This window comes from Monosiga brevicollis, genomic scaffold, assembly GCF_000002865.3.
Source record: "Monosiga brevicollis MX1 MONBRscaffold_5 genomic scaffold, whole genome shotgun sequence".
NCBI lineage: Eukaryota > Choanoflagellata > Craspedida > Salpingoecidae > Monosiga > Monosiga brevicollis.
The window spans coordinates 1,124,445-1,137,480 of NW_001865042.1; the positions used below are offsets into that span (position 1 = coordinate 1,124,445).

The 13,036-nt window shown below is 55.1% G+C and overlaps 6 protein-coding genes across 6 annotated transcripts; 4 read left to right on the forward strand and 2 right to left on the reverse strand.

Annotated features, from left to right (window-relative positions):
- Nucleotides 1-241: 241 nt before the first annotated feature.
- On the forward strand, nucleotides 242-2,065 carry MONBRDRAFT_23972 (uncharacterized protein; the record flags this gene model as incomplete). The annotated part of the gene is made up of 1 exon (XM_001744119.1): nucleotides 242-2,065. The coding sequence occupies one exon, from the start codon at nucleotides 242-244 to the stop codon at nucleotides 2,063-2,065; it is 1,824 nt and encodes a 607-aa protein (XP_001744171.1).
- Nucleotides 2,066-3,030: 965 nt separating this feature from the next.
- MONBRDRAFT_15555 (uncharacterized protein) lies at nucleotides 3,031-4,117 on the reverse strand (the record flags this gene model as incomplete). Its single annotated transcript, XM_001744310.1, has 5 exons — nucleotides 3,031-3,202; nucleotides 3,324-3,374; nucleotides 3,450-3,587; nucleotides 3,754-3,842; nucleotides 3,950-4,117. Coding segments are annotated over 5 exons (618 nt in total), but the record flags the coding sequence as incomplete, so codon positions are not given.
- A 1,574-nt stretch (nucleotides 4,118-5,691) lies between these two features.
- MONBRDRAFT_20305 (uncharacterized protein) lies at nucleotides 5,692-7,326 on the forward strand. Its single transcript, XM_001744120.1, has 5 exons — nucleotides 5,692-5,821; nucleotides 5,946-6,081; nucleotides 6,184-6,355; nucleotides 6,512-6,712; nucleotides 6,857-7,326. Exons 2-5 carry the CDS (start codon nucleotides 5,975-5,977, stop codon nucleotides 7,112-7,114), a joined length of 738 nt encoding a protein of 245 aa, XP_001744172.1. The 5' UTR covers nucleotides 5,692-5,821; nucleotides 5,946-5,974; the 3' UTR covers nucleotides 7,115-7,326.
- A 122-nt stretch (nucleotides 7,327-7,448) lies between these two features.
- On the reverse strand, nucleotides 7,449-8,215 carry MONBRDRAFT_23975 (uncharacterized protein; the record flags this gene model as incomplete). Its single annotated transcript, XM_001744311.1, has 4 exons — nucleotides 7,449-7,651; nucleotides 7,680-7,719; nucleotides 7,798-7,888; nucleotides 7,995-8,215. 4 exons carry the CDS (start codon nucleotides 8,213-8,215, stop codon nucleotides 7,449-7,451), a joined length of 555 nt encoding a protein of 184 aa, XP_001744363.1.
- Nucleotides 8,216-9,113: 898 nt separating this feature from the next.
- MONBRDRAFT_20306 (uncharacterized protein) lies at nucleotides 9,114-9,920 on the forward strand (the record flags this gene model as incomplete). The annotated part of the gene is made up of 2 exons (XM_001744121.1): nucleotides 9,114-9,623; nucleotides 9,775-9,920. Coding segments are annotated over 2 exons (654 nt in total), but the record flags the coding sequence as incomplete, so codon positions are not given.
- Nucleotides 9,921-10,575: 655 nt separating this feature from the next.
- Nucleotides 10,576-12,835, forward strand: MONBRDRAFT_15826 (uncharacterized protein; the record flags this gene model as incomplete). Its single annotated transcript, XM_001744122.1, has 5 exons — nucleotides 10,576-11,028; nucleotides 11,156-11,217; nucleotides 11,317-11,592; nucleotides 11,741-12,296; nucleotides 12,431-12,835. 5 exons carry the CDS (start codon nucleotides 10,576-10,578, stop codon nucleotides 12,833-12,835), a joined length of 1,752 nt encoding a protein of 583 aa, XP_001744174.1.
- Nucleotides 12,836-13,036: the final 201 nt, after the last annotated feature.

Consider the following 13,036-nt stretch of genomic DNA (forward strand, 5'->3'; position numbering starts at 1 on the left):
CGGCAGTGAGGAGTGTCGTGGTTGAATGCATGATAAAAGGGAAAAGGGAACGATGGTCGATAGTGCGCAGTGTGTGAATGGCTGCTGGTGTTGATGGTGGTAGTGTCGGACCATCAATCGCGTCGTGCACGCAAGGGAATGACACCAACCGCATGCGTGGCATGTCGGGTTCGCTCACCCTGCTCCTGCGATGCCGATCTCTGCTCCGCCCTGCATTCACAGGGTCTTGACACCAAGCATCATGCGGCGGCGCACGACAGAACGGCTGATCTATGTGGTCATCGCCCTGGCCTTTGGCGGCTACCTGCTCTACCCGCGCCTCGTGGGCACCCCGTCGAGTGATGCCCCCCTTTCGGGTGACCATGGCGCAGCGGGCAACGTCGAACGCCGCGACGCAGCACAACCAGCCAAAGCCAAATCGAAGGGTGTGCAGCCGCAAGTGCCTCACCCCATCATCGTGCAGAGCCACGAGAGCACGCGCGGTGAAGTAACAGAAGATCGCATGCATGGTGATATGATTGGTATGATCAACCCACGCAAACCCGGTTTCGAGTTGCGCCCCTATGTGTCGTTGTCGGAGGAAACCCTTGAGATGAAACGCGAGGCCCACACCCAGCACTGCTTTAACCTCAAGCGCAGTGACTCCCTGCCCTTGGACCGCCCCGTGCCTGATCATCGAGACAAGCGCTGCAAGGAGATTGAGTATCCCCACAACCTTCCGACCACCAGCGTCATCTTTGTGTTCTACAACGAGCCCCTTTCCCCGCTTTACCGCAGCATCCATGGCGTGCTGGATCGTACCCCGGAGCACCTTCTTCATGAGATTATCCTTGTAGATGACGGCTCTGATGCCGATTATCTCAAGAAGGACTTTGAGGATTACATCAAGCTCCTGCCCAAGACCAAGCTCGTGCGCAAGAGCGAGCGCTCGGGCCTCATGGACGCCCGCAGTTATGGCGCTGAAGTTGCTACGGGCGATACCATCACCTTCCTTGATGCTCATATTGAGGTCAGCAAAGGCTGGCTTGAGCCCATGATGGCCCGCATCAACGAGGACCGGAAGCACGTCGTCATGCCCATCATTGACTCGATCGACCCTGATTCGTTCAACTACATGCGCGGTGGCCTGGACATTCTTGGCTTCTCCTGGGGTATGGGACAAAAGTCGATTGGCTCGCGCCGACGCACCCGCGTCGAACCCATGCCATCCCCTATCATGGCGGGTGGCCTTTTTTCCATGGACCGAAAGTACTTTTTCGACTTGGGTGGCTACGATCCCGGCATGAAGCTGTATGGTGGCGAGGAGCTGGAAATTAGCTTTCGCATTTGGCAGTGCGGTGGCACCCTGGAATGCATTCCATGCTCACGCGTGGGCCACGTCTTTCGCACCGGCGCTTACTGGAAAGGTCAAGTCTACACCGTTCCTGGGCACGTCATTGTCAAGAACAAGCTGCGTGCTGCTGAAGTCTGGATGGACGAATACAAGGAGGTGGTTCAGCGCGTCATGCCACCGCTCCCCCGCGGCATGGACCTGGGCGATCTCTCTGCCATGCAGGAGATTCGTCGCAAGTTTCAATGCAAGCCGTTCAAGTGGTTCCTCAAAAATGTCTATCCTGAAATGTTTGTCCCCAATGATGAGGAATCGATCGAAGCCAGCGGCGAGATTAGGAACCCACAGACCAACGCATGCTTTGACACTCTCGGTGCCTCTCACCAAGGCGCTAAGATTGGCGTGTACCCCTGCCACCACTCGCATGGCACCCAAGAGTTTGTCCTCTCCAAGGCTGGCGATGTTCGTGTGGCGGCGATGGACTTTGACAATTGCCTGGACCGAGGCAACGGGGACGGCAGCGTTGGAATCTGGCCGTGCCACCAGACCGGCGGCAACCAAGCTTGGAAGTGGGATCGGACCACGGGTCTCTTTGGCGACGCCACTGGCGATTTTTGCGTCGAGGTGCGCCGCGAGCAGACGGCCAACTCGCCCTTTGCGCTCCACCTGGCCAAGTGCGACCCCAAGGATCCCATGCAGCAGTGGCATGTGGGTCAACCCAAGTCTGACAATTAGAACCCAGCCTGTTGGAGCATGATAGATCAGAATTCTACCCAAAGTCGGAAGAGTCGGCTTTTTGATGTGTGCACATGCCCAATGTTCGCTTGGCGTCCTTTGACTCGGGAGAGACTGCTGTCTTTTGAACGTTTGGGGCACCCTCAACGTCCATGCAGCGGCAAAGCTTGCTCATCGGTAGGCTCCTCTCGGCAAGTGTGTCTGCTCCATAGTGCACGCCCCAAGATTCGACCGTTCAGTTCATGTCTGGCTTGGTTGGTTTTTTTTTGTATTTGTTTGTTGGTATTCCAGTTGTCGCCTTGAAACATTTTATTTCAGCATGAAATTGAAAACAATGACATGCGTCCTTCGTTTTTGGCGGGTTTGATCAAAGCAGAGGCTCACTTCCCCTATCCCCCTTGAGCGTGTGGGCTGAAGACCAGTCTTGCCTCTCACTGGGGTGATCAACATTTGGCAACTGTATGACTGTAGGTCGTGCATTTGAAAGTTAATTAGTAGTCACACAAGCGAAAATGACAGCCTCAAACGGATCCCAGCTCAGCGTCCCTAGCACCGTAGCCCCGCTTGATTCTACTCAGGCTTGGAAGCGTCATACAAAGGTTGCTCTGCGGAAGCGGGCGGAGCTTGTGCTGCAGCCGAGGCTTCTTCGCGAACTGCGAAAAAGTCCCAGAGGTTGGTTGCCTAAATTGCAATGGATCGAAATGACTCATTTAAGCCTACCAATGCAAAAGCCAAGTCCGCGCTATCGTAAAACACAAAAACTAAACAGACCTGAGCACGTCGTGCCTCGCCGTCGGCGTTTTCTTGATAGCGCGGTTTTGGAATAAATGCTGCCGTCCCATCCTGCCAAGCAATCACGAAAAGTCAAAGGCATCCATCACCTCAACAGCAAAACCAAGAAAAACAGTGGGAAAAACAAGAAAAAAAGGTCGAAAAATGACTCCGAAAATAGAAATCGCGATGATTCACACAAAGCAAGAGCCATGTCGCAACCGCATTGGCAGACAGGACTGGATCAGCGAAGCTGACCAAGCGAGACGAACCCGATAGCGGTGGCGGTAGAAGCAAGAGTTGCCAAAGGGGCACGAGCCAGCGCCCATCTGGAAGTGCATGCAGTCAATAGCCGACATTTTGCTCCTGCAAGTTTTGAAGAATTAGAGGGATCCATATGGGCGTGAATGGTGTAAGTGCATGCGCACAGAGAGCGCAGTGCAAAAGCGGGTTCAAAGCATCATGTTTCCTAGAGGCTGCGACCTACTTGTATCCGGCGATGACAGCTGCTTTTTCCTCTGGTGAAAAGACCCACACACTATGAAAGAAGCAGGTTCAACACGTGACACTGTCGCCATGCAGCTGAGTGGTCAACGTGGTCATCGTGTCGTACCTGGAGGGGACGACAAAATAGGAGATAGTTCGACAAATGGGGCAGGAGCGGACAGCGCTCCCCTGTTCGTGCTTGGCACGCCATTCACGCAGGCATTGAAGGCAAAAGGCGTGGTCGCAGTTTGGCAAAATCCCAAACCTGCACATGCGACGAAGAAAAAGCGGTGTGAGCATCGGGGCGAAGCGCGCGCGCGCGCGCGCGCGTGTGTGTGTGTGTGTGTGTGTGTGTGTGTGTGTGTGTGTGTGTGTGTGTGTGAAACGAGGCAGGTCTGCGGTGGTACACGTAGAGCATGTGGTCAGCATACCGCCTCTGTGAGGCCGTGGGCTTTTCCAAGACTGGTTCCATGCAGATGCAGCAGTCAATCGCCTTGCTCCGCTCCTCTACGTCTTGTTGCTGCAAGTACAAAGGCCGCCGTTCATGAGGTCGAACAAGGCAGACTGCAAAGAGATGGTGCGTGTGAAGTAGAGCTGCAGCTGTTCGAGTGATGCAGCAGGGCCTACCTCATGCTCGCGGGCCAGCTGTTCGTAACAGGCATTGGTTTGAGCATCGTGTTCTTCAGGTGCGTAAGGATGCAGATGTGCGCGACCACAAGCGGGGCAGACGAGTCCATGCAAATGAATACAATCGTCATCCGGGCATATGCCAAGGGCCATGGCCATGGGGCAAAGGGGCGTATTCTAAATGCCAAAGCAACAAAGTGGGGTCAGCTCGAGCGGGTTACACATGCCTTCAGATGTGTAAATCGAAAAGGCACGAGTTTGTCGATGCAAGCTGGCCAAGAGATGCCAAACCTCATTGTCTTCTTCGTCATCCGGGCTGCCGCTGCTTTGAGCGGGTTGAGAGCCACGCGCAGCGTGTGCAAAGGACACTGCCACAAACATGGGTTAGCGAAAAAGATGACAGCGGACCACATACATGGATGGACACAGCTTCGAAAAAACCCACCGGCGGTAGCAGGGTGGGTGGCTGGTACGAATTCTGGGGCAGCTAGCCATTTCTCGTGAAGTTTTGTCTCGTATGCCTCCTTTTTCGAGGGCAAGATGATTCGCTGAGGGTTATGGAAGACATGCGAATGCACAAGGAGAAGTGAGCATGCTTCCGACAAACAAGAAAGCACGGGCCACCAGTGTTGCTCCGGCTGACCTTGACTTGGGGTCGGCTCTCTGGTGGCTTGTTGGCTGTTGTGGAACTGAGCGGTTGTGAATGTGGGCTGTGACATTCATAGAGAATCGAAAAAAAAAAAAATCAGTCTTCAAGGCTGCCAAACCCGAGCGGTTTGAAGGGCGGGCTTGGCCCGTACCGATTGGCGACCTGTGCAACTGCCGCTGCAGCTGGTCGCTGCAGAAGCGCTACTTTGGGCCGGGCGGGCTGAGCCGTCGTGCGCTGGGGTTTGACATGATCGTAGCGACACTTGTCGCCATAGGAGCAATGTCCCTGCGGGGGGGCAAGCACCAGGCGGAATGTCATTCATTCTGGAGGGGGAGCAATTCTAGTCTTGAGCCAGCAGGTGCACGTGTGTGAACCGGCCTTGGTTCAGGTCGAAGGGACGAGTAACGGACCTGGAGATAGTACTTGCAAACGCTCACGGCATTTCGGGACTTCTTGTCATGGGAAAATTCGCAATCACTGCCGAATCGACATTGGCTGCACGCACGGGCGACGAATGAACGTCAGCATGCGAGCCAGCGCCCAAGCAAGCAGCGCGATGAGGTTCGAGATCTGACCCTTGCTGGAAGTACCGGCACGGCACATCCTTCTTGCTGCTCATATCGGTGGTTCTTGGTCTGTGATGTGGGAAATGTCAACCTCAGCCAACAGAGGAGGCGGGAGTAGCTGAGCGATGAGCGGCCAGGGAGCGCGAGTGCTCCCGTCAAGGCCTTGGGGAGTTTTGTTGAAATTGTCTGACAATGGCATAACCGGTTGGCGGCTGTTTGCATAACGAGCAAAATTAGACGTAGTTCATCAGCTTAATTTAGATGATGACATCAACCCACGTTGCAATGAGAGAGAAAAGAGAGAGAGAAGAGAGAGAGAGAAGAGAGAGAGAGAGAGAGAGAGAGAGAGAGAGAGAGAGAGAGAGAAAGAGAGAGAGAGAGAGAGAGAGAGAGAGCATTGGTAGAGAAGACATAAAGAGAGAGCGAGAGAGAGAGAGAGAGCGTGTGTGTGTGTGTGACTGCAAGGCATAAAGAAAACGCACGCGGTCAGACTGTGCTGCTGTGCGCGGTCATTTGTTTTTCGGTTTCGGACGTCGCCTCTTGTGTTTCTGGTTGGCGTTGTTGCTCCGCGCGCATTCGTGCCAGCACCTTTTGGTTCTTGACTTGGCAAAGCGACAGACGGTCGTCGTAGTACATACCCGTGGGGTTTCAGGCGTGGTGAGTGTGTGGGGGTACGAGCGACCACACGTCAAGTTGGACTACCCCGGGCCGCGTGTACGCACCTCATTCTTGTCGCACTTTTCTGACCAGCTGTTCTTGACGTTGGCTTTTGCCTGCATAGTTTTGGTGCTTGCTCCTCGACCAGGAATCATGGCTGTCCGTGCTCAATTCGAGGGCAGCAACGAGATTGGTGTCTTTGCCAAGCTCACCAACTCGTACTGCCTCACTGCGCTCGGCGGTTCCGAGAACTTTTACAGGTTCGTGGCTGGGTCGTGGGCATGCATCTGAACTGAAGTTGACGGGGTGTCGTTTCTTTGTCGCTCATGTATGCGCACTACTTTTGCCCATGATCTGCACAGCATTTTCGAGAGCGAGGTCGGCGAGGTTGTGCCCGTCATTCACTGCACCGTGGCCGGAACTCGCGTTATCGGCCGCCTGACGGCGGGCAATCGTCACGGCCTTTTGCTGCCCAACACCACCACCGACCAAGAGATGCAGCACATCCGCAATGCCCTTCCCGATGCAGTCAAGGTTGGCGTGGGCCTCGTTCGACTGCCCCGTTGCCTATCTTGTCCCCTTCTCCCATCGCTCGAGGATGTGCCATTGAGGATGTGCCATTGAGGATGTGCCATTGCCAGCCTTGATAACATGAAACGGTGCTGCCTGCTTTGCGACTTGAATGTGCAGGTCCAGCGCGTGGAGGAGCGTCTGTCGGCTCTGGGCAATGTGATTGCCTGTAACGATCACGTGGCCCTGGTGCACCCTGATCTGGATCGTGAAACGGAGGAGATTATCATGGACACACTCAACGTTGAGGTGTTCCGTCAAACCGTGGCAAACCATGTTCTTGTCGGCAGCTACTGCGCTCTCTCCAACAATGGCGGTCTGGTGAGTCTGGTTACGGATGGGTTTCGTTTCTTCTTTTCGGTTGATCATAGATGCGACGTTCGACCTGGCGGTGCGTGTGTGCGTACATTGAATGCTTCCGACTCAAACCCTTGTTGGTTCCTTTGCTTCCATCTCCCTTACCAGGTTCACCCTCACACTTCTATTCAAGACCAAGATGAGCTGTCCTCTCTGCTCCAGATTCCGCTTGTTGCCGGTACCGTCAACTATGGTAGTGATGTTGTGGGTGGCGGCATGGTCGTGAACGACTGGGCCGCTTTCTGCGGCCTGGATACCACCAGCACTGAGATCTCGGTCATTGAGAGCATATTCAAGCTGCAGGACCGCAAGCCCATGTCCATCATGGAGGAGATGCGCGACCCTCTTCTTGACTACATGGCTTAAGTTGTTTTGACGTTTTGTTTCCCTCTCCTTGTCATTCTGTTCCAGTGTTTTCTATCCTTGGTGTAGGTTTTGTGCGTGTGGGTGAGTGGTTTCTGCTCCTTCCTCGAGTGATTTCCCCCGTTTCGGGGGTTGTGGGCTCAACGGCGTCCTGGAGCTTGCGATGCCTGTCTGTGTGAGCATATTCATGAAGCAACAATCCACCTTGAAGAATGAGTCGAAGGGCATCCATGTGTGCTTCATATTATGTTGATAATCATAAAACATGCCCCAGCTCTATATTTCAACGTGTTGTTGTGGAGTGGCAACTTGGCCGCCTATTCAGGCGGCCTCCGTCTTACAGCCAACCATGACCAAGAATCAATCGGGGAGAGAGAGAGAGGAGAGAGAGAGAGGAGAGAGAGAGAGGAGAGAGAGAGAGGAGAGAGAGAGGAAGGAATATAGGGATGGCGGAAGAGAGACAGCGTTGTTGAAGAACAAGGACCACGGCGGTCATGGGGTTATCAAGGCCAGGAAATGGGCACAATTGGTCGTCCCTGGCTATCGTGTGTGCGTGTCGGAATAAAACCCATAGCTCCCTTGGGATCACGCTGTTGCGGCTGATCAATCTGTGGCAATGGGGAAGACAAGAGGAATGCATGAGGGAGACGGTGTTGGTTGATGTACAGCAATGTAGGGGCACCTACCTTGCTTCGCTTAGCAGCTTGTGGTGTTCTTGGTGGACCAGCCAACACACTCTCGCTCAGCGAGAGTTGACTGAGGTTTTCCGAAGCATCGCTGCAACCCAGACCATTTCGATGAGACACCGATTTGGGCGATGGAGACGGTCATCAACTACCTTCCAAAACATCAAGTGGGTGGCCAGGTAAAGCGGCGCACTTACGCCAGACGCTTGCCAGGCTTTTTACGCGTTCGGCGTCGCGGGGCACGTTGCGGACGCGGTGCAAGATGAGTTTGGAAAAGGTCCAGCGCCCGAGCCTTGGTGGTGGCGTCGCGCCCTGGATCACCGCTCACGCGAGCCCACTCTCCCAGATCACAGCCGCGCGTGGCCAAGAGCTCCAACAAGTGCTCCAATGGCAGGGCATGGGCATTCAGCAACAGCATCGGATCCGCCTCTAGCCCCTCCTCTCGCCCCGCCACCTGCCCCCCGTGCTCCAAGGCGTCATCACCCTCATCAGCCTCCACTTCCATCCCACCTCCTCCCCGCCACTTTTTTTTTCCACCAAAAAGTCTGACATCACAGCGCGGAAGAGCTCCACCCCACACACGCATGTGCACGATTAAGGTTGTAAAGCGTTGATAAGCCACACCCCGCGATACGTAGCCCTTGCTTGTCAGCAAAAACGTATCGCGGGCGAGTCCAGTTGAAAAGTGTAACCTGTGCTACACTGACGGTCAAGGCTGGTTGAGGTTGAGGGTGTGGCCAAGTTACGCGGTCACTGGTTCAATTTGATCGCGTGAGTGTGGTGGTGGATCACTCCCTTGTCCAGGTACGATATACTGGCGGAAGTGGGTGCAAACGGCAGCGCCATTCGCGTCGCTATTCCCGATGTGTCATCGCTGTGAGGGGATGGGAGGGGTGGGCAAGAGGTGGAAGGAAAAAACATCTCGGACAGGGGCCATGATTTCCTTTTTGGATCGGGTTGAAGGCGTACAGCGGACTCGCCGCCGTCTTGCTCTGCTTGAGGAAGAGGATTGCACAGGAAGGGTTGAGCACTGTCGTAACTTGTAGCGGACCACGACACGCGCAGGGTGGTCATGGCGAGCGAGGGTGCCAAAGACGGCATGTGTTGGCAGGGCAAAGCGGGGGTGTCGCAATCTTCTCATAAGCGCTTGAAACTTCTCATGAGCCGTGCACGGGGGGAGAGCTTGCTGTCTGCCACTTTGGCGTGTCGTCTTTTCTCATCGACCATTTTTTGGAATCTCTCGTTCTTTCCTCTGACTCTCCGCAATGCTGTTCGCAGATCCTTTCCACGCAACCATTGCCATGTCGGAGGCCGCTGCCCCGGACACGGCTGCCGCTGCCGCTTCCAAACCGGCACCAGCAGCCAGCGAACAGGCCTCAGCAGCCAACAAGCAACCTCAAGCACCTGTGGAGGCATTGAGCGCTCCGTCGACTCCACAACAGCAGAGCTCAGCTGAGGGTCGCCAGTCCTCCACCTCAAATAGTGCCCAACGACGCAACAAAGGCCGCCAGTCCTCTCGCAAGCAACACGGCCGACACAAGCAGCAGCAACAGGGGCAGGGGTCTGACAACGGCGAGGGTCGGGGAGAGCACACCCCTCAATCGCAACACAACCAGGGCAAAGGCCGCAAGCAAAACAACGCCAACGGTCCCAGGGACTCACCTGCTGGATCCAAGGGCGGGCGCAACCCACGCACCCCACGTACTCCCAAAACGCCACGCCAGAACCAGCACCCTGGCAATCGTACCCCACACTCCAGGGGCTCGCACCAGTCTCGCAGTCCGTACAACTCGCCCTCGTCTTCATTCCGCAAGTTTGATGAATACGTATGTGTGACTTGTGGGCCGTCCCCCATCCACACCCCGCCCTTGTTTGCATGATATGGCATGATCATACCCATAGCCTGTTTTGGCGTCTCTCAGCGCCGACGGGGTCCTGCCCTCACATGTTTCTCGTGCTCGACCCCGACAAACGCAGTGGTCGCCCGAGGATGTCGCCAAGGGCATTGCCGATGGATTCGTCATTCAGGCGCCACTGCGCGTCAACGCCAAAAACTATGAAGAATGCTTTGTCTCCTGCAAACGGTTTCCTCGGGACCTCATCGTGCCCTCTTTCCAGGCCCGGTGCGTACGCGAATGGAGAATGTCGCCTGCCTGATTCCCCAACCTCTCGTACCCGGGAAGAGAGGGGGGTTTGCTCTGTCCGTCTCATTTGGGGCCCGTTTTCATCACCGGCCCGACCTGACAGAAATCGTGCTTTTGATGGAGACGTGGTCGCTGTTGAAGTTCTGCCCCAACATTGCTGGCGCATCATGCACAGCGACGCTGTTGCCGCTGGTAGGCAGAAGGAAGGCGTTTCCGTTCGTGTGCACAATGTTTCCTGTCTCCGTCCTCGTGTTGGCTAGTGATTGCTCACGTGCTTCTTCCTCAACGGCTCTCAGGGTATCAAGTGCCTCCAAACCACATGCAAACATGGGAACAGGCCCTTGTGCCCTACAACATCGCACCGGCTCAGAAGCATGGTATGCCGTGCCTGACCTGCGTCAGCCTCCCACCGCGATTCTTGGCTGGGCGCAACTATCCTCGCTCCAGCGGTGTGTCTCACGTTGTCCGTTCGCTCATCACAGGTAACGCACAACGCAACCGCATCGCCACAAATTCAGCGCGGCGTCATCTGGCGCACGCCCTCGGCGCGGCATCACCTCTCTCGCCCATGAGCCCTGCCGCCGACGCCGGTGCTGCTACGAGCGAGGCAGCGCTGTCATCGGCCATGGCACAAATGCATCTCCAAGATCCAATCTTGACTCGCGTCAATGGCATTCCCGCCGAGCATCTACAGCCCGTGGGTCGCGTGGTTGCCATCATCAAGGCACCGCCTCCGGAAGAGCGTCTCTTTGCTGGCTTTCTCAAACGGCGCGATCAAGACCAAGATTTTCTCCTTTTTTCTCCCAAGGACAGTCGCGTTCCACGCATGCGGGTGCCTGCCCACAGCGTGCCCGACGAAGTCGATGATAAAATGCTGGTTATTGTGTCTTTTGAAGAATGGACTGCCAAGTCACGCTTTGCCCGTGGTAGCTTCAAGCGTGTCCTGGGTCAGGCTGGCACCATTGACGCCGAGACTCAGGCCATTCTTATGGAGTACAAGATTCCATTTGAAGACTTTAAGCCACACGTTTTGAAGTGTCTACCCAAAGTAGACGAGAAACACCCCTTTGTGATCCCCGATGACGAGGTAAGCGTCTGTCTCGCGTGCGTGCATCATGGGCCACGATTCGTTCACTCCAAGCGTGGCTATCCCTTGTTGGCTTGTGGCTCATGCACCTGCCACGGTTCTTTGACCGCCTTTGGCATTGCTTTAGATTGCCAAGCGCCGTGATTTGCGCGACGTGCGCATTTTTACCATCGACCCATCAACTGCACGGTATGTCCTTGCCTTGTATCTTCCTTGCCTTATCGTTGGTCAGCCAAGCTCACGCCCACGCCCACGCCCACGCACGCTTTCTTTGCGCCATCGGCTTAGTGATTTGGATGATGCCCTGCATTGCACGCAACTACCGGACGGCAACTTTGAGATGGGCGTACACATTGCGGATGTCTCATACTTTGTCGAGCCCAATACGCCCTTGGATGAGGAGGCTGAATTCCGTGCCACTTCAACGTATTTGGTCCAAAGTGTCTATCCAATGCTGCCCCGCCTTTTGTGCGAAGGCCTTTGCAGTCTCAACCCCGATGAAGATCGGCTAGCCTTTAGTGTGATCTGGGTTCTGGACCCTGAAGGCAATCGCAAGTCAACATGGTTAGTGGCCAATTCTTTATCGCTTATTTCGTTACTTGATTTTCTTGCGCCCATGTTGTTGCTTTTACTCCCATGTGGTGTGATGTTAATGTGGACAACATGCTATACACACTATCGATACCAAGCTCACTGTGCTGACATCTTCTAGGTTCGGCCGAACCGTCATCCGCTCGCGCTGCAAACTGGCCTACGATCATGCCCAGCTCTTCATTGATGATGAAAGCAAGGAGTGGAATGACGTTGAGTTTCCTCGCCTGTCCGCTGACACGCAAGGCGCAGATGTCAAGGCCGACGTTCTCCGCATGAACCACATTGCACAGCAGATGCGCGACCGTCGCTTCGCCAATGGTGCACTACGTCTCAACAAGACCAAGCTTTCCTTTCGCCTGGGAGAGGACATGCTACCCGTCGAGACCTGGCCTTATGTGCAGCGCGCTGCCAATCAGCTTGTAGAGGAGTTTATGTTGTTGGCGAACATTTCCGTGGCGGAGTGCATTGCCAAGGCGTTTCCACAATGCGCACTGTTGCGTCGCCATCCTGAGCCTTTTACCAGCCGCCTTGAGGAGGTGGCGGCCCGCTTTCAGAGGGTTGGTATTCCCTTGGATACCGGCTCGTCTGGCGATATCGCCGCATCCATTCGTGCGTATCAGGAAAATGAGCAAGATCAAGGCCGCGTCGAGGTCATGCAGCTTTTGCTTACCATGGTGCGTTGCGTTCGTTTGCATTTCAATACGCCGCGTTACGTGGCAAGGGTGAGGGGATGTGAGGTGTGGGCTCGGTGCCAGGTACGTTGGTGCTAATTTTTGTCGTGTGCTTGGAATGGTTTTGTGGGTGGCAGGCCATGCAACAAGCTGTCTACTTCTCAACTGGGGACTCAAAGCTGGAGCAATCAGACTGGAAGCACTATGCGCTGGCCACTCCCATGTACACCCATTTCACCTCCCCAATTCGGCGTTACGCCGATGTGGTGGTGCACCGTCTGCTCTTGGCTGCACTTGAGAACAAGGAAACCTTTTACGAGCACGACAAGGTTCAGAAGGCAGCTGATCGCTGCAACGAGCGCAAGCTCAACGCCAAAGAAGCCGGCAACAAGTCCATCGATATTTTCAAAAACGTCATGGTCTATCACCACGGTCCTTTTGAGGAGCCTGCCATCGTCTATCGCGTTCAGGATCGCAGTATGGATGTTCTTGTTTTGCGTCTCGGCTTGGAGGTGAGTCGGGGTTGCGTGCCACCTCATTGAATCTCTGCAGGTCCTTGGGGCTCACTCATTTGTTCGTGTGTGTTCATCCGTGGCATCACAGGTGCGCCTGTGGTACGACAACATGGGTGTAGCCCACTATCAGCACGATAGCAAAGCTGAGTGCGTATATACTTTTTGTCTTCATAGCCTCGATTAACCCGCGACAGCGTCCTTTTCAGGCTTTGCAATCCTCATCTTCTC

Coding starts and splice junctions, on each gene's coding strand:
- MONBRDRAFT_20305 (XM_001744120.1), top strand. CDS start 5,975: ATGGCTGTCCGTGCTCAATTCGAGGGCAGCAACGAGATTGGTGTCTTT. Junction 6,356..6,511: donor CCCTTCCCGATGCAGTCAAG/GTTGGCGTGGGC, acceptor TTGAATGTGCAG/GTCCAGCGCGTGGAGGAGCG. Junction 6,713..6,856: donor TCTCCAACAATGGCGGTCTG/GTGAGTCTGGTT, acceptor CTCCCTTACCAG/GTTCACCCTCACACTTCTAT.